Source organism: Ciconia boyciana, chromosome 6 (genome assembly GCF_034638445.1).
Source record: "Ciconia boyciana chromosome 6, ASM3463844v1, whole genome shotgun sequence".
NCBI classification, from domain to species: Eukaryota; Metazoa; Chordata; class Aves; order Ciconiiformes; family Ciconiidae; genus Ciconia; species Ciconia boyciana.
In genome coordinates, this window is record NC_132939.1 from 41,390,264 (window position 1) to 41,409,674 (window position 19,411).

General features: G+C 35.0%; 1 protein-coding gene across 10 annotated transcripts in view; it reads right to left on the reverse strand.

The window, feature by feature from the left end:
* Positions 1–19,411, reverse strand: part of HEATR5A (HEAT repeat containing 5A) — a 75,426-nt gene that overhangs the window by 47,758 nt on the left and 8,257 nt on the right. For all 10 annotated transcript variants that reach the window (XM_072864060.1, XM_072864062.1, XM_072864068.1 and 7 more), the window contains exons 2-8: positions 12,255–12,338; positions 10,480–10,746; positions 9,194–9,405; positions 4,458–4,566; positions 3,779–3,928; positions 3,348–3,519; positions 1,211–1,371 (exon numbers count right to left, since the gene is read on the reverse strand). In XM_072864060.1, coding sequence (XP_072720161.1) covers positions 1,211–1,371; positions 3,348–3,519; positions 3,779–3,928; positions 4,458–4,566; positions 9,194–9,405; positions 10,480–10,605 — 930 coding nt within the window. In that variant the 5' untranslated portion in view covers positions 10,606–10,746; positions 12,255–12,338. The remainder of the gene's footprint in view (positions 1–1,210; positions 1,372–3,347; positions 3,520–3,778; positions 3,929–4,457; positions 4,567–9,193; positions 9,406–10,479; positions 10,747–12,254; positions 12,339–19,411) is intronic.

Below are 19,411 nucleotides of genomic sequence, written 5' to 3' on the forward strand. Positions count from 1 at the left end.
ATAGAAACATTGTACTATTTTAACTGTTCTGATACAGCTAGAATGTACCATCTAGCACAGGTACTATTGTGTTAACATAGAAATGCATGAAAAGGAGACAGCCTCCAAACCCAGTACAAATAGTCAAAACACTGAACTGAAATATCTATTCCTGGAAAACGAATAAAACCACCATGTATACAGAACACCCTAGGAGTCTGGCATGCATTTTCTAGGCAAATAGCTGTCAAAGTATTATTGTTCCCCAGCTTTTCAGTCTCTCTGCCACAAGTTAATGCTTCCACCCAGCATGATCTGAGCATAGAAGACAATTTGTGAGCACCTTCTAGCTGTTTCAGTGCAAAGTCTGGCAGCTTCTATCAGTAACTCAAGCTAATTTACAGATTTTTTGCACTGTAGAAGTTGAAATGCACTGAAAAATTCCCTTACTGGCAAAGGGGATGAATAAAATAGCTGTGAGGACTGTAACATACTAAAATAATCACAGCTGTTTGATATGTAAATGTTCACCATGACCTTTAGTCTTGATTCACAGGTTTAACATTTGAATATCTAGGTCTTTGCACATAAATGCGCTTTAAGATAATATTTACAGGAAGAAGCCAGTCTGATATTATCTGAAAAATTTATACTGTTTTTACCAGCATGCACTATATGGTCTGACTTCAGTCCTGCTCAGTTAACAAGATTCTATCCTCTAAGTGAGCATCCTGGAACACAGCAAAACAGATATTTGTTCTTTTCCACTAAGTTCTGTTTTCCTTATTTTTCATGCACTTACTTAAAGCAGAACCATTCTTTCAGAATGGGATTGGGAATGTCCCTATATAGAAGGAAACTATTCCAAGTTCAAAGAATTCTTTTAACTTCCCCCTTTCATTTCTAGACATAAGGTATTAAGTTTTAAATTAAAAATTTGAGGAAAGTACTTATTTATATCACTTACTTGAAATTCATATCATGTGAAGCTTTCACAAGTAATATATATTTAATTTTGAAAATTTCAAACTATCAGGTAAACAATAAGCAACATCAGAAATCTTTTTTTCTTTTCTTTCTAGCATAACTCAAGATGTAAATCCTTATTTTAAATTACTTACATTTTGCCACAGATACAAAAAAGTACGAAGTAAGAGATACATGGAGAACAAAACAGTCATTATAGGAATGTTTAGCAATCTCAGAAAATCATAAATAATGTAATCCAAACCTGGGTTACTCCAACTCTAACATCTCTGCTGACTGAACTGGTCCCTTTCAACATATCGCCACTGGCTCGTAGAAATCCACAACTTCCACGTAGAAATCCAGTTCCCAGTAGCTCCATCACTTCTTCCAAAGAGATTCTGCGGAAGTTATGCCTGGTGGATGCTAAGAACAGATGTAAATCTTTAGAGTAATAGCTCTGTAAAACTTGTTACATTTTAGAAGAAAAGTTTCAACTCTAATAATTTTAGAAAAAACAATTTGCACAAATTCAGTAGCACAACCAAATCCAAATACTGTTTGAGCATAATTTCACAAGAGAAACTAAGACATTTCACCCACAATATTTCTCAAGTTTTTCTGCTTCAGCTATCTTTAAATAGTTTAGGCCATCACCTAATATGTATACATATATTTACCCTCCCTCAGTATTTACCATCTAATCCAAGCTCCCTTTGCAAAAAGGTCTGTATGGCCTACTCCGACCACCCAAAGCTTCATGAAAGCCTTGACTCTAACTCATTCCAGCTTACCGCCAAAGACAACCCTCTATTCCAAACTCCAGACAGGGCAGATTATCATTCTGCTATGCTTAGCCAGATAAGGGCACAGCAACAAGGCCTCTTAGAAAAAAAAGCATCTCACCTTAGTATTATATTAGCTCTCCAAAACAATGAGAATAATGGAATATGTTTACAATCTTCTAGGAAAATTATTTATCCCTAGCTCCTATGCTGTTGTTTTATTTCTTGATAGAAAGTTCATTTAAAATACATGCTGGGACATGTGTACGCAAACATAGCATGATGACTGCATAGTGTGCAAACTAAATGACCTAAAATCTTCACTGCATTTTTCATTCTCTTTGAAGTATTGTATTGGGAAAAGAAGTGAGAGGATTTAAGATAATCATGTCCAAAAAAATAAAAAAACAACCCAACATCAGCAGGTTATCAGATACAAAGCAGAAACCAGGACTATGCAATTCTTCATGCTTTGCTCCCTCTACTTCTCCTCCAGCCCCTTCTAGCCCACCTAGCTTGTGTCTCACTTAGCTCTAACTTGTTTTTAACCTAGTCCTTCCCCACTAAAAATAACCATCAAAACAGCTGATGAGCTTCTTGTATTTCTAAAGTGCTAAGGTAAGATTATATAACTACATTGCTTACAAAGATTAAGAAAAACTACTGAGTTTATAAAGAGGTCAGAGTATTATTTTTTTAACTTTAAATGAGAAAAGATAAGTGCTAATTGTTTTCTGTAACTCAATAATTGTTTCCAAAGAGATTCTTAGAAAAATACTTTCTAAATCAAGACTTCAGAGTCTCCAATGCAAATACACAGCCTCAAGAATTTTGAAAGGCAGCAAGTTGGGCTTAAAGGCATGTAATTTTGTCATTTGCTGCTTATTGCACTGAAGGTCTTCTCTTATGCCATTAAAAGCAGAACAAACAGTCCGAATGACACTTAATCAGCATCCTGTTGTATTTCATTTAGATTACAGTTAAATATTCAGCTTTGGACTCCTAAGATTGGACTAAAAATGCCCAGTCTGAATGACACCAAAGATTTGAGATGTTAACTTTGTGCGAGGATACTTCAGTTGGATCAAGTACTGTCTGTCAGCAAAAACTGTTACATACTCTTGTTGAGTGAACAAAACCGCATGCTCATTTCTGCTTCTGATCACATTTGTACTGCTAGACAATCCAGATGTGGAATTGATGATTGTGGAAAAACAGCTTGAAAAGATATCCTTAACTCTTTAGTTTGACAAAGAGACACTCCCTCAAATCTTAGTGTTTTCTACACTGTTGAAATTAATCTTGCCTTTAAATTCTTGAGGCTACTAATTTCTCTCCATATGATAACAATCTTGTAACAGAGCCAACTAGTTTTATCAAATATTTTTCTTTGTTTATGATTTTATAAATATATATATATATATATATGGGTTAGCACAACAAAAACCACAGCACTTCACAAGAAAAATGTTACAAAAAACACCAAAACAGAGATATGCACAGCCAGATGGAGTTTACACTGTGATTTTACTTCGGGCTTCAACAGAACGTGACAGTTTCTGATCATCTGACAGATTTTTACAGATGAGGAATCAGCAAACGAAGTACATCCTTTACCTGTTGTCTGTTTAGATGTTAGAGCTCTAGCCAATACTGTGCCTAAAAGTTTTGAAACTGCTAATCGTACATCATAGTTGGAACCTTCAAAGGATTTAAAACACAAGGTCACAACACTATCCAGGTCTGTACTCCACATAAATACTGCTTCGTTCTGAAGTTCAAGAAGACACTAGACAAAAAAGGGAAATAAAAATGTTTTGATGTGGAAAAGCACTGAATACAAATTTTAGCTTGCTACATAATACACAGAGTTAACAAAATAAGCATGTTGCTTCATACTAAAGTGACTTGAATTTTTGCTGCCAAGGCAATATCAAAGAAATAAAGATAAGCAAACAATGTGTTTACTGCTGTGTTCATCATCCATTAAAATAGAATTTTATTTAGGGAGCTTACTTAATAAAAGCAGCTATTTTTAAGCACTTTACCTTTGCAGCAGCACAACGGACTGCCATGGATCGATCTGTCAAACAAGATCGGGCAGCTTTGTAAATATCTCTGTGACAGGGGATAGCAGCAGCTCCTAAACCATTTAATATACTTTGCAAACTAAGCATGATTTCATAACGACCTTGAGACTGAAAAATGAAAAAGAGAAATGTTAAAGTTTTGTAACCCTAAGCTCCTTGGAAATACAAAATGCTGACTACTGAAATACCGAAACCACTGTTTACTTGTTTTAGACTTTTAGAGATCTTTTTATGCGAATGTGAGTTAAAGCAGATAACTTGCTCTATAACACTATAAGCAAGTGAAAATAGTAATTCTATGTTCTACTGGAAAGTACTCACTAGCAGTTTAAAACTCAAAACATGAAGTACAAGCTGGAGCAAAAATGTTCTCATTAATAAGGCAATTAGATTTTCTAGTTTATCAAGTTCTTTCATGAAATCAGCTTGAGAATAGCTATGATCCATCCTTTACAGTCATAATCCATTAACTCTCCAGTAATTCTTTGGAATTTAGACATTGATATTTATCCTATGTCTTTCCACAATTTTTTCATATTTTGGTATCATGCACTTTCTCCTATTCATTGGTCCAGCTACCAACAGTAAACATCCTATTATTTTTCCAGTCATTTTTTTAAACATGCTGTTCCAATACCTCTGCATTCTTCATTGCTTTAAGCACATTCCCAACGGTGTCAGTAAAACTGTTTCCCAAAATTCTTCCCAATTTTTTGTATAAATAGCCCAAGCATACCACCGCAGCACTAAAACAAAAGCAAATCCAAAGACGCGTGAAAATGGATGCAGTAATAGATGAACGGGATTAAGACGACTAACGTAATCAATGGGCAAACAACAAAATAACTAAATAGAATGTCCCAAAAATGTAAGTGGATTATCAAAAGTGGATTATTTAAAAAAAAAAAAAAAAAAAATAAAAGAGGTCTGTGTGTGGCACATACTCACGCTGTAGGAGAAATGCGGATAGAAGGGTTGGGAAAATAACTTGGATAATACAAGAATTCAGGTAATGCAATCTTCCAATAAATTTTACAATAGGAATACAATTTTCATATCCACCTTTAAACCTTAACATTAATTTCTAACTAAGCATGCCCTGCATCATGTAGTCTATGGCACTGTGCTACAACAGATGCTGCTAGAAGTAGCCAGGGACAGGTTTATTTACAACTCAATGGTCAATAGTAGACTGCAAATGGTCTAGTAATTAAAATTCTGGCATTTATGTATAACAATACATAATAAGGAAACACCTTGAAGGAAATAAAAGTATAAGCCCATGTCCTTTTCACAGCACACAGATTCTGAATTTAGTTTCCAGGTGAAATACCTGACAACTAGAGTCTGTGTCCTCATTGGCATCTCCTTCAGCAAAAGTAAAAATTGCTAAATATTGAGCAAAAAAAAGAAAGAAATAAAGAAAGAGTTGCTTAATTAAAGAATGTTTTCCTTTGAATAATTAATTAAGGAAAACACTTGGTGTTGACAGATCTATAACTAAACAAATTAATTTTTTGAATACAAAGAAAAAAGAAATTATATCTTTAATCAGCATTCAGCTCTTTGGCCAGACCTACTTAAATATGCAGTGACACTGCTCAGCACCCCCTTCAAGAAAACAACATTTTACTTATTGCCCAACTGAATTCAAGTTTCACATAAAATCTCATACTGAACACATTCTTAATTAGAAAAATGCATTTAATATTAATAGTAATTCCCTAAATGACAAAGCACAGTAAGAAAAACAAAACTGATATTCTTTATCTCTTATCATAGCAAAATCCTATTTTCGTTAAAGCAACATGTTTCATTATTGCTTTTATCCAACTCAGTACACACCAACAGTTTGGATTTTAATTTTGTTCATGGTGTGGCTGGGCATAAAATTACAATTGCACCATCTTACTACAAAATTGATCATCTGACGGTCACAGATACTCTCTTTAATTAGTTTCAAGACTAAATAATATATTTCACATCATAACCCAAGGAGGAATATTTTAAAAATATATAACAAAAAACCACCAAACCAGAACTACCTTATTACATGATGGTATAACCTGCAAACACTCTTACATGGTTGGCTGTACCGCCATGTGCTTAAGTGTTGTAGGAAAGAGTCAATTAGTGTTGAAAAGTGATTTCTAGCAACAAACTGGCAATATTTGTTGATGAGTAACATTTAGTCAACTAAAGTTGAGAATCCAGCTGCTTCTGCACATCAATATTTCAGCTTCTATAAAAGCTCAAAGCATAGGACTTAGGAAGCTCTTCTGACTGCCTTCTAGACTTGTATCATGGCTCTAGTTGTCTATTTTTTTTCCCACAAATGTTTCTTCACTAAGTCCAAACTGTATTAACTATGGAGTCATTTTATCTGTCAAATCCCAAGCAACGGCCAGAAGTTTCCAAGGAAGCCTGTAAATTTATACAAGTTTGGCAGGGAAAAGCCTCTCTGCCTGTGTTTTTTCCTCCCTGGCAGCACACCTCCATTTTGATATATGACTCTCTCTATAAGATACCTTTAAGGTGTTTTCTCTCAAATTTTGCCTTAACAATTGTACTTGGGGAGGTACCAACAAAAATGCAGAACTAAGATACTTAAACATGTGGTAAAATAGCACTGAGATCAGCTATGAAAGCTTGCTGACCAGCCAAATGCTTTCAAAATGCTTATGGTTTAAAAACAGCCCTAGTGGATATTTTTAAAACTTTGTAATTTAAAGTAAAGTAATAAGCTGTATTCATACTACATGACCTGTTTATCTGATCTGATATAGCATTCACATCACGCTCAATTTTAGTAGGAGATGAGCACCTAACTAAGGTTCTTCTTAAAATGCTTGCCTAAAACATTTCCATCTTCCACCTATATGAAGGAATAAAAATGATAACTTATGAGATAAGAGAACAATTCACTGGAAACTGTATTTAAAGGAGCTTCCAGGTGAATCAACATATTGTGAACAAATGATGGCAAAGTGTTGCTACCATACAACATGGGCATGTATGCTAAATAAGGACAGATGGTAAACAAAGACAACACTTTAATCAAGATTTAAAAAAAAAAAAAAAAAGCAGTCTTTCTTCACAGAACACCAAGTATTCCATATACTTGCAGCCAAAGATGAAAGATTTTACTCAATAAAGAGTTCTGTAGTTCCAATTATTTTTCTGTAGCCTGTTGTCTAATGTCAGTACTATAAGAAATCCGTTTTCCAAACCTTTTTTGAAGTAAACCATATTTTACTGCTACCTTTTTCTCCACTTCATCTTTTATTTCCTCTCCTCACTACTGCGTACATACCCAGCAGGATTCTGAACACTGCCACCTCTCTCTTTCTCCCCCAGCTAGTTCTCTGCTTTCAGAGTCTGGATATCTGCCATTTCGGTCTGTCTTTGCCATTTCTGCCTTACTGCCAATGGACTCCATCATCCCATTCCCTCCAGTGTGGCACCTTGCAGCCGAAGCAAGGAAGACCCACAGAGCTCTGTCCCATACTACAGCTCACATATAATGTTAATGCATCTCACTGTTGAGGAGCCACTATTATAGCAGTAATTTACTTTGCAGGACTAAAACCCTTCATAGCAAACTTATTCTTAACTCAAAAGACTGCACAAGAGGTCAATTGGAACAAGAGGGAAACAAAAAAATATTATGATATTGAAAATACAACTGACTCTTGCAAAAATCTATTTTCAGGAAACTTGGGTTGTCAGAAACAGGATTAGTATGTGAAGCAAAGAAGGAAGACAGATTCTGCTCTGCTTTGTGTACTGTATCATTAATGCACAATGATGTTTTACTATCTCTACCTTTAATTTTCTTCACTATAGTGAAAGATGTGCATTGTTTCAGGAATCAAAGTTATTAATAATATTGCTGTACCTTAAGATTTGGTTTCACATCCTGCAGTAACAGTTCACGTTTCTCTGTTCTGCTGGCTAGGCTTTAGGCGTTTAGTTCAAACATTTCAGATGTTTCTAACTAACTATATCCAGTTTCCCAGCTGGATTAAGAAAAGTACTCAATAACTGTTTCGCTTGTTGTCCTTCTCTGTTTTACTGCTCTGCTCAGCAGTATACTACCTCCTCCTTGTTTTTCAAACACCTGCCCACTCATAACTGTGTTATCCATTGCTGGTATTCTCTCTGGTCTGACTTTCAATTGTCTGGCTGGAGATCACAAACTCTTTTCTACCCTTTTGGTTCCTGCTGCACACATACAATATCTACACATTCTTTGTTTTATTATCTGTCCTGTGGTAGTGAACTCAGATGCATCACATCAGGTAATTTTTTTTTTCTTTTACTAACATTAAATAAGTTACTTATGAAAAGCTTTCTTCATCTTTTTTGTAACAAGCAGCGTTTGTTTGACTTGCTGTAAAGCGTGGTTTATTCAATGTGGCAATATGTATTGCAAGCTGGTTTTGTCCCCTCACTGAACAAAAACATAAAGCATAAACCAGCCTCAGTCTACCCTATTACCTTAAAGCATACTATGGTCATTATAGTTCCGAATGATAGCAACAAGTTTAGCATTCCTATGCTCCTAAATAAATTAATTTAGCTTAGCTTTCAAATCACTTAATGCATTTCTTTCCAGTGGATCCAGTAAATACTAGCCAGCTAGGTAGGTCAAATTTTGTTCTAACATATGCAACCTACACTGACTCCCATAAGCCACCAAATTATCTCTGCATTAAATGCTTCAAAAGTAATGTGATTTTAAAGCGTTTTAATGCACTTAAAGTAGTTTTAAAGCGATTTTATGTTACATTTATGTGAATAATAACAAGAAACTTCTAAATAAGGAAGAAAAATATATTTTAAGCTTATAATATATTCAACTTTCAAGGGCAATTTATGTTGTAAAGTACTGACTGACCCTTTCCCCCCCTCAACATGCAGCTGAACTTCTTACTTAAAACTTTCCAGTAAAGACACAGAAAGGAATATATAAAATGCTACACAAGTACTTAACCACTCATAATTCTACCCTGAAGGCAGCATACATTAAATGATTAAAATAAAATTGTTACAATACCTAGAGGGAAGGAAGCAATTTGAATTTGCTTTCAGGTTTCAGATGAATTCAGTTTCTCTTTGTAATACTCAAGTCTAAAAATTTTAGAGATGTAACACCAAAGAAAAAATTACTTTTTACAGCTAGATACACCCACAATAATGATACTAGTCAGCAAAGCTCCCAAATTCTGTGTGTCATATGGTACAAAGCTTCTACTGGACAATGGGCAGAAATGAGGGAGCATACCTTCTCCTACATTAACTTCTCACCATGTAAATCTGTCTCTCTTGTTATTACTGGATTTGAAGTCTGGGGTTAAAAAAAATACTTACAGTTTCGTAGGCAGATAACTTGGTGAATCATCTTTACTCCGAATGAGTTCATTGCATTTGTCAATTGTTTGGTAAACGGAAAAAGTGTCTCCAGTGCTATAAAGTACAGCTAAATTCTTGGCAACAAGCCGTCTGGTAGGAGGTCCTGGTGAATTGTTTAATAAAGAAGTCAATTGTTCAACCAGTTTCTTCTGGTTTTCCCTTATATCAGCCTGGAAATAAAATCAGTAACCACTTAAATTTCAGTTAAATTTAAAAGTTAGTTAAAGATAATTAATGCTAATTCTCTTTACTTTTCATTATTACCATACTGATACTCTGATATTTTAAATTAAAAATGAACATTTTATTGCACCTTTCTACTTAAAGAAAAGCCCTCTCAAATATGTGATTATGTTATTCTTATTTAAAATAAAAAAATATCACATTTTTCAGAGCATAATTCTTTCTAGTAGCATTTCAGGAGTATTTTCCCTATGGCACTTGAATAGTTATATCTTGCTAAAACAAAATTGCCATTTCTTGCTTCTTTTATGCCTGTTTTAAAATAAAACAATTTGTATAAATATAGTAATATAAGTAGTAAAGAAGAGCTTTAGCAGAGTTGCAAGAAGTTGAGCATTAGAAAGGAAAGAATTTCCCTTAAAATAATTATCTATCTCAGTCTATCTCAATTTTTTAAAATGCTCTTTAAAAAAAATAAATTAAAGAGCCTGGTACTGTATTTAATTTACATATTTTAACACAAATAGCATAACTCTTAAATAGCACTGTCTAGGTTGGTTTACTGTTAAATATCCACATACGCTACTTAATATGCACTAAACAGTGAAGCAAACAATTGGACAGTTGGCTTGAAACATTATTAGGAAAATAAAAAACAAAGAGAAAGATGTTACATTCTTGCTTGCTAGAATTGTGCCAACTACCAAATAATTGTGCCATGCTAGGTGGAAGCATGACTGCCATTCTTCATCACGGGGATGCAAAATCTTGCAGTAATAATCTGAGGTTAAAAAAAATTAAAAATTTAAAAATCATTTAATGTTTATTTCTCAATTCCTTTCAATGGACAAGTGGCTCTGTCACCTGAAGGGCTGTGACCAAAAACTTTTAACATTTAGAAAGTTACTGCTAACAGTGAACATACTTTCATTGAGTGTACATAAAAGACATGAAGCAAATGAAACTGAATACTGCTCTTTGTTTTTAAACAAAATAACAAAAAAAGGCAGAGAGAAATAGCTCTATAATCTGCTTTTCTTCTCAAGTCTCATTATACTTACTCTGCTAGTCACTGGTAAAAGTTTTTCCAAAAACTGTAACCATTCAAAAATGAACTCTGCTTTTTGAAATTCACCAAGCTGGTTATATGCTTCTTCATTAAGTAGTAAACTGTGAGCTAACTCCATTCCTTGAAATTTTCCTCAAATCTCTTCTCAAACACCGTGGAATAAGATAAAAACAAAAAACAACCCACTACCAGAACTGTGTTAATCAATCAGGTTTTCTTCCCCGTTAATATGTGGCGACTGTATCAGAAGTTTAAACACCTAAACAGAAAAAGAAAAAAATTACTAGCAAGTCAACAATCATATTATATTTATGCTTGGCTTATTAAAACAAAACTTTCAAAGGAAAACTTAAAATTAAAAAGAGAAAAAAAAAGATTACAGTAGTTTTATTTAGGTGGCTTTAGTAATACTTAATGGTTTCGGAAATGAGATAATGGTATTGACGTAATATACGAATTAAAGTTAAATATACTTAAAAATCAGAGGGGTTCACACTGAGCTACTATTTTTTTCTTCATCTTGTTTTGCATGAAGTGATGTTTACTAGTACTTGATCATGTATATACCTGAAAGTAATGATCAGCTGGCCCCAAACATAAAGACTTTTGCGATCTAGAATTAAGTGCAGCAATAGCAGTAACCTACACTTAGCAAACTCATGTTAATTATATTCACAAATAGAAACGCTAACATCTTATTCAAACACTTTATGTATTCTCAATGCTAAGCAAGGCATAAAGAAAAAACAGAACTTCATTGCTGAACAAACCTCTAATGCTGTCTTTTTTCAAAAAAACCCCACACCTGAAAAAAGGATGGTTCAAAAACTTGAAGTTCTAAAGAAGTTATATTTTACTTATGTCTCTCGGACTATTTTGGGAATTTCCACATTGTCAAAAGGCATAACTAGAAGCAAATCAAGATGAAAAATACTTCTAATGATAACTTTTTTCCCACTATTTAAATGCCATATAGCCTCAAACTCAAAATATAATATTCTGCAGGCCTTGCAAACAAAAATAGTCAAGGAGATTCTGGTAAAATGTCAACTGTATTTTAAACTCCCAAACAAATTATCCTTTCCAGAGGTCACTGAGACTGCTGAACATACATTTTTTTCCTATGCAGTAACAATATTATAGTGTAAAATGATCCATCAAACAGTAAATGGACAATACAAAGCAATGGTAAATAATTCAGTACTCGGGTTGTCATCAAAAGCACAGCAGAAGGTTACCTTTACTACTTTCTACACTTTTTTTGTGTAAAATTTACTCACAGAGGAAATTAGTCACATCTAATTTACTATAATGAACTGTCACTTCAAATTTACCTGAAATACCAGGCAGTTTGACAAAGCACCACACTGTAAAATGACAACCAGAGATAAATATACATACCTAAGCATTCCTACATATATTTAGTCTGCCTAGGTACATAGATATTCACAATTTACCAGTTATCTCACTCCTAGAACACTCACAGAACTTAACTCTATCCTCACATTTTTTGAAACATACAAAAAAAGTAGGATTACGTATTTCATTGAACATTTGAGTAGAGTTTCATCACTGCTCAGCATGGAAATTACACATACAGGTCACAAACCCTCCTTTTTACCTCACCCAAGGCCTGTCCCAATGTCTAGTAAATCTAAATCACCTGCTACCACAGCAACTGATTCAACTTACGTACAGAGCTGAGGATTACAACTCATAGCGTTTTCCCCAACTGAAAAGATCACAGATTGTCGGCACTTAACTCACCTAGCAGATAATTTCTCCTCATTGCAAAAACTGTCTCTCTGCTGCTCCGGGTTCTTGGATAAAGGATGTCAAGAGTTCAATTTTCTGGAAAAAGAGTTAACACAAAAATCAACTTTTAAAAAGCACACGAAATACAAGTGTCTGTTCTACAAAAAAACCCAAGAATTCCAAAGTCTTGCATACTGACAATTTTTACTAGCTAATAGCTCACCAAAAAACACTGAACTGGAGCTCCATAAATATTATTAGCTGTTTATATGTTGCATTTGAATTGGGCAGACCCATCATATTCACCATACAAGTTGATTCATTTAACTACTGAAACCACCTTTCTTATTTCTGTTTTGTTAAAGCAGATTAATTCTAAAACAAACAAACAAAAAAAGTAAGCTCAGACAACATAATACCATAATTATTTTCTAGGAAGATTATTTCAGTGCCTTCATCAGACCTACATGACTTTAATATATCTAAAAAAGCAAAGGTGGAAAATACTTATATTAATCTGGAATGCTATAATGAACGACCATGTGCTCATCATTAAGTCATAAACAATGCAACAGCACTCATGTCTAAATCAACAACCAGCACAGCTGGTAAAGGTGACTCAACTGTTCTGAAATATTCACATACAATACTATGGATACAAAAAGACATGAGGATTATCAATCCATTCTCCTAGCTCCCAGATAAAATTTTAATACTCGAATCAATGGGCAAAACCATTTCCTTTTAAAACTCATTCAACCTGAACCTAGTCTGGCAGGACATGAAATACAGGTTGCATGCTATTTTAAAAGTAATCAGTTTTCAATCAGTCTTTAAAAGAATGAAGTCAAGAAGAAATTAAAAGTACACATAGATTTACAAGTAGTCTAAACTTCTTTCAGCCTGGGAAACCAGGGTTCAGCCAGGCGAAGAGAAGGCTCAGGGGGACCTAACAGCAGCCTTCACAAGGGAAGATTACCAGGAAGATGAAGACAGGTTCTTTACTGAAGTGTATGTCAGGGAATAATACCAGAAGTGTCATAAATTGAAATGGAGAAGGTTCCAATTGGACAGAAGAAAAAAAGATTTTCACTGGAAGGATTATCAGCCACTGGGACAGATGCTGAGAGGCTGCAGAACACCCTCAGAGGTTTCTAAGGCTAGACTGGACAAAACCCTAAGCAACCTGGTCTGAACTCAGAGTTAACCCTTCTTTGAGCAAAAGGTTGGGCAAAAAGACCTCCTAGGGCCCTTTCCAACCTGGATGAGTCTACATTTTGTCAACTATCCTGCCCACAACTCACACTGCCGACATACGTTCTTCTGTTAACGTTAGTCAAAGATAAAAGTTTATGTTGTTCCACTGAAATTATTATTGTAACATGTTTCTGTATCTGACACTTCTACTATATAAGCACATATTTGCAAAACACAACTGGAAATATTTTTTTTTAGGATTTGCGTAGTCTAAATTAAAAAAGAAAAATGTTATGGTGTAGTTGCTGATCTTTATAATGAACACCTGCTAACATAACTAGAAACGCTAGCATTTCTCAGAGGAAAGACTATCAGTTCTGAATTACAGAGGCTGATTGTTCATTATGTAAGATTTAGTTTTGTAGAAACTGAGAACTAACCACTCAGCAAAAAAAAAATCACACACCTGATCTTTCCAGTGCTGGCCAACAAGCAAACCTGGGTTCCACAAAGCTATGTACAAAATAGTATACTCTCCATCCTATCAAAAAAACTTATCCCAAACACCTACTGAGACTCCCCTTTATGAGCTGTAAGCCTGCACACCAGAGATACTTACGAAGCTTCAAAAATAATAATAAAGAAAGGGCACAGGCATACAACCTTGTGAGAAGAAAGGCGAGAATGTAGGGAATCAAGTTTTTACTGCAGCATATTGGTTTTACAGTCAGATTGGAGAACAACGCAAAGGCACAGTGCTTACAAGGCTATGCAGAACAGAACACAAGCACAGAATATGGGGACAAGCTGGGTTTGATTAACATTAAATATGTCCTTGTTATGCATACAAGATGTTACTAGGCAATTTCTAAGTGCAGAAGAAAACATCAAACCTAAACACATACAGTCCAGACAAGTGCAACTTGTGCAACTCTGCTCTAATTAGAGGCATGGCATACCCACGTGATGGGCTATGCAAGCACAATGAAAGACTGAATGTTACGCCAGTCATTGTGGTTATTACAGTTTCTCAAACATCCTCACACACTAGTAAATCGATGCAAGTACAAGCTAAGCATGTAAAGATGCATCCATCTTTACATGAAACCCATGTTTAAAAATGTTGAATTATTTGCAAGTCCCTTTCCCCTGGTGTTATGATTTTGATTCTTCTTAATCTGAAAAAGAAATCTGGAAAAATAAATGTGAAATTTCATCGAATGAAACACATACTATGCCATCAACAAAACTCAAAAGGCATACATGGGTGATAAAAAATCTGAATTTTCTAGCTAGCATGACGCACCACCCTTTTGGTTTTGTCTTCAGATAACTGAAGTAATTACAAGATTTACTTTCCCATCAGTGCTACAAGAGCAGATCAATCAAAAATCCCTCTTTTTTCCTATGAGGTAAGTTTATTTTACCTTTACACTATGCTACAAAACTGTCACAAAGATTTATTGGACAAGGCAGAAGTTGTTCCTACTTATTACTGATGAAAAATTTTTCATTTGCCGACTGCCAATTTGGCAAGCAGGATTGTTCAAGACTGATCAGGAAAGAGCTCAGAAAAGCTCTTAGAAAAAGCACTAGATGGAACACTGCCCTGTAAATTGAAAGGAATATAGGGTGAATCAAGCATTAAAAGGCAACAGCAACTGAGTTTCAAAAGTTCCTGATAAACCACAGAGAGAAAAAATGGACTTGTAGTCTTCTTTAAAAAAAAAAAAAGAAAAAAGAAAAAAAAAAAAAGATGACTGAACCAGGGGAAGTTGGATCCGAGTAACTGCCTTTAGCAACTGGCTTTAAAATATGAGAACCAACAGATCACCCATGACAAAGTTATAACAGAGCCAAAAAACCAAGCTGAAATTCAAAATAGATCTATTACGTGTATCAAGTTTGTTCTGAGATAGCTAATCTTCTCAGGCTTTACAAGCTGAGGGAAGCAGTCCATAGACTGTTGTATCTCTTTCACATGGAAGTCTCAGACAAAAATTAATACACAACAAATAAAAAGCTATCAGCAGCAGTGGTAACTTAATTAATTTTACTTTTCCCTTTCCTTTCACCTCATGGCATATTTTGTTTCTGCATTAAAAAAAAAATTAAAAAAATATAATCTGCAATAAAGCAGACTCCTAACTGATCTCTCACTAAAAAATTAAGCCGTTAAATTATGACTCATCATTTCAAGGAAAATCAGCACAAGTAATGGAAACTACCACACAGATCAAGTATGTACTTACAAATTTATTTTCTTTTAAGACTTCTCACATTTGATCTCTTGTTGTTCCAGCAGTTTGTCTTTGCCAGGAACAAGTGCTGCTCAAACAGAAATCAGATCAACCTGAGCTCTCTGAGCACGATACTAGATGAGGATCTAGTATATAATCTAGATGAGGATCTAGGTCCTTTACATCTACTACATAGTGAAGAAAATAAAGTGCTGTATAACTTTATAATAATTATTTATATTTTTCTAATTTCACAAGTACTAAAATAACTCTGCATTAAATCTGATATAAAGCATAAAGATAATAAACCTGTGGGTTCAATTTTGTACTGAAGACTAGTCTAGCAGAGAAGTAAAAAGGACATTATTCTTTTAAGAAATTATCACTGTTACTCATTGCTAGTAATGAGTAATAGTAAAAAGTGAGTAATAGTAATGAGTAAGATTAAAAAATTACCAGTAATAATTACCAGTGTTTTCATAATGGCTGCCATTGGGCTGACTACACAATCAATGTCATAACTATGACACTGCTGAAAAACAGAGCTGAAGCACGTTCATTAGCATCAAGTTGTCCCTCACTGCATCGCAGTGGTATTTTAACTGACTTCAAATTCATGTTTTTTTGCCCAGAAAGCAAGATTTATTATCATCTAACTAAGTAGTGAACCGATACATTTAAGAGAAAGCCTTCCAGCCTGACACGTTTAGTTCTAGTCATTAACAGTTCAGATCAATGTTACTCCTGCAGCACTGTTTTAAAAGTTTAATGGGATGATCGTTACCCATGCATCTGAGCTGACTGCATGGCAAGATGATCGATGCTCAACCCTATGTTAAGCCCTTGCACATACCTATTTAGAGTGTCTCCCAAACAAACACAACTCCTGCCCAGCTCCCTCAGGCTTACTTCTGACAAGAGAAACTGAGTATGATGCTCTTTTTGCCAGCTGGGCTGAAAAACCACCTTAAAGCACCAGCCAAACTCAGCTACTGATGAATGACACATAGACCAAAATCCAATAGTTACAGTGTATCATTTATGCTAGTAGGCAAACATGAGGAGGCACAGGGATCCAGAAAAGACAAAAAGTGCAGGATCAAACTCCCTGCAACTTCAAACGGGAGACCTGATTGCCCAGGGAATGAAGGATTGAGTTATCTTCAGCTGTAATCTAGCTACAATTTATAGCACACATAGAAATAATCTAATTTAAATAAACTACAATGACAGAATCTTAATAATTTGATAAGAAATAAAAAAGAACTAAAATTCCAGCTCAGATGAACTTGGAGTTTAGGCACTGGAAATATATTGAAGTGGCAATATTCAACAGCTAGAGAAAGGTATTTATTATTAATCAAAAGACAGGGCGCCTTTTACTTATTGACTTCTACAAACTATTACCAACTAACACACAGAAGCAAAGACTGCCTCAAAATCTTCATCGCAAAAAGGTGAAGCTAAATAAAAGTGTCAGCGTAAGTACATCAGTACTCCAACATCCTTTGTGTGGCAGGATCCTCAGCATTCAGCCAACCTGTGCCTTTTCTCTATATACAGAACCCTTAAATTTTTCACTCTGCAGAGCCACATGCAGCAATAGCAGGTAACTGCTGGTCCCAACATAACATTGACCCCTCTGCATACATTTTGTGTCCAGCAGTGCTAATCACTCTTGGCCTCCCACTCCACTGAAAAAAAGCTGAGAACTTTATGTGCCCTTTCACTGCTTTCTTGCATGTAGTTTCAAAGAAAACATATAAGCAAATTTAGGGCATTTCAGCACCAAGACACCAAGAGGAGGGAAACAAAAATTAAAAAGAGAGAAAGAGAAAGTTAACTCCCCTGAAGACCGACTGTTTCTTTAGCAGAAATGTTGGTATGTTGAATTTATTAAACCCTTGATGAGGAGGAGTACAAAGAGGTTATGAAATCAGAGCCCAGTCTTTCAATGCATACACACACATGCTTGAATTTATCAGTGATTGGTCTCATCAATTTGGATCAAATTACTCCTTGGCATCAAATAGATTTGATTGCTTTTCATCCAAAATTAATATACTGCCATAAGAATGCCAGGTATTTTGCAGTGTTATGTTATATTGGTCAGCAGTGGGGAAATTTGAAGCGAAGCATGGAGAAGATGGGACTAACAGTGATATTCGACAGCAGTTTGCAAGAACAGGCCACAAGAGAAAGTCATCACAAGACCACAACCCAAAAGGCATGGAAAAACAAAAACTAGGCCACGGAGGAGAAGGTCCAAGATTTTAAGACTTTTAAATCAAGCAGAACTGTAACTCTTAATATCAGATTTTAAGTGCACTAACATGTGAAAAGCACACCAGATAGTAAATCTCGCAGTTGAGTACTCATATGTTTTATTGCACGTTCTGTGTTATGAAGGGTTTCAATTCCACTCACAAATCAAGCTATCTTCCTTTTTAAATAAAAATACGTACACACTTGCATCACATGCTCATTCCAAATAGCAAAAAGCAATGAAGAATCTGTTTGACTAAGAGCAATAAAAAATAACAGATTATTACACAACCATCCATTTCCTCTAATTACTGCTAAAGATTTCAAACTGGGACAACTTCCACTTACATTATATATTTGTATGCAATTAGCCAGCTTAGAAACATGATTCTGAAATCATAGATGTTGAAACAAGATGCCTTTCTTTCAGGGTCTCCGCTTAACAGTGTTCTGGATGAAGCAATTTGCCCCAGGAAAACTATGCATCTATTCTACCACTGAAAATTTGGTAGCATTTACACAGGTACTTGTTAAAGATGTAATCCGAGTGCATCTTCATATATTGCACCTTCCATGTAGGTCTTGCCATGTTCACATAGCATTTCACACTGTGCTAAAGAACAAATATCATGCAGCCCAAACAGAATTCTTGTTAGTTTCTAAGCTACTTTCATCTGTGTTGCAAAACAAAAGGGCTGTATTTTGATGTTTTGTGAACAGTGATGCTCAGACAAAGTACTTGTTTACTCCCACAGGAACAGTTCCAAACGACTGATTTTCCTAAAAAAATGCTTATCAAAAGTTATTGATTTCCAAGTTTCAGAAGAATCACCCTGTATCTGAAAAAGCAACAACGCTTAAAGGCAACAAAGATCTAAGTGAAATCTATCAGAATCCTTGTTCTGGGCTTGCTGGTTTTAAAAATATTCACACAAAGAATGTGACCACCCACAACCCTCATACATAACGGTGACATTGATAAGAACTACAACACAATATACATTTGCTGAAGTGTGAAAGAAATGACAGGACAATGTCTTCTAGGAATGTTGAATGATTTCTGTGAAGTTTTGAGGACAAAGCTTGACATAACTAGACAAAAAATACCCTGAAAAAATGTGCCTGGAAATGCAATAGCTGTTTTAGCAATGCAAAGTATTCAAGACATTTTTAAAAACTCAGATTTTGGAAGACATTCATTCATCATGTTAAAAAGTGTATGTACTTTGCTTTTCTTATCATAGCTTTAATCTTTATCTCCACATGAGAACAACTATTCCAGGAAACCAAGAAACAGCTACATTCAGTTATTGAAATATATAAACCAGCCATTTCTCGAGCTCCACAGCAGGCACTACTGGCACGGTCCATCCCCCCTAGCACCCACAACTCTTGAATATTAGTTAAGTTCGTTTCCGAAAGTTTTAAGTCGAAAGATAAACTTGGCTCCATTACAGGGACCTCAGA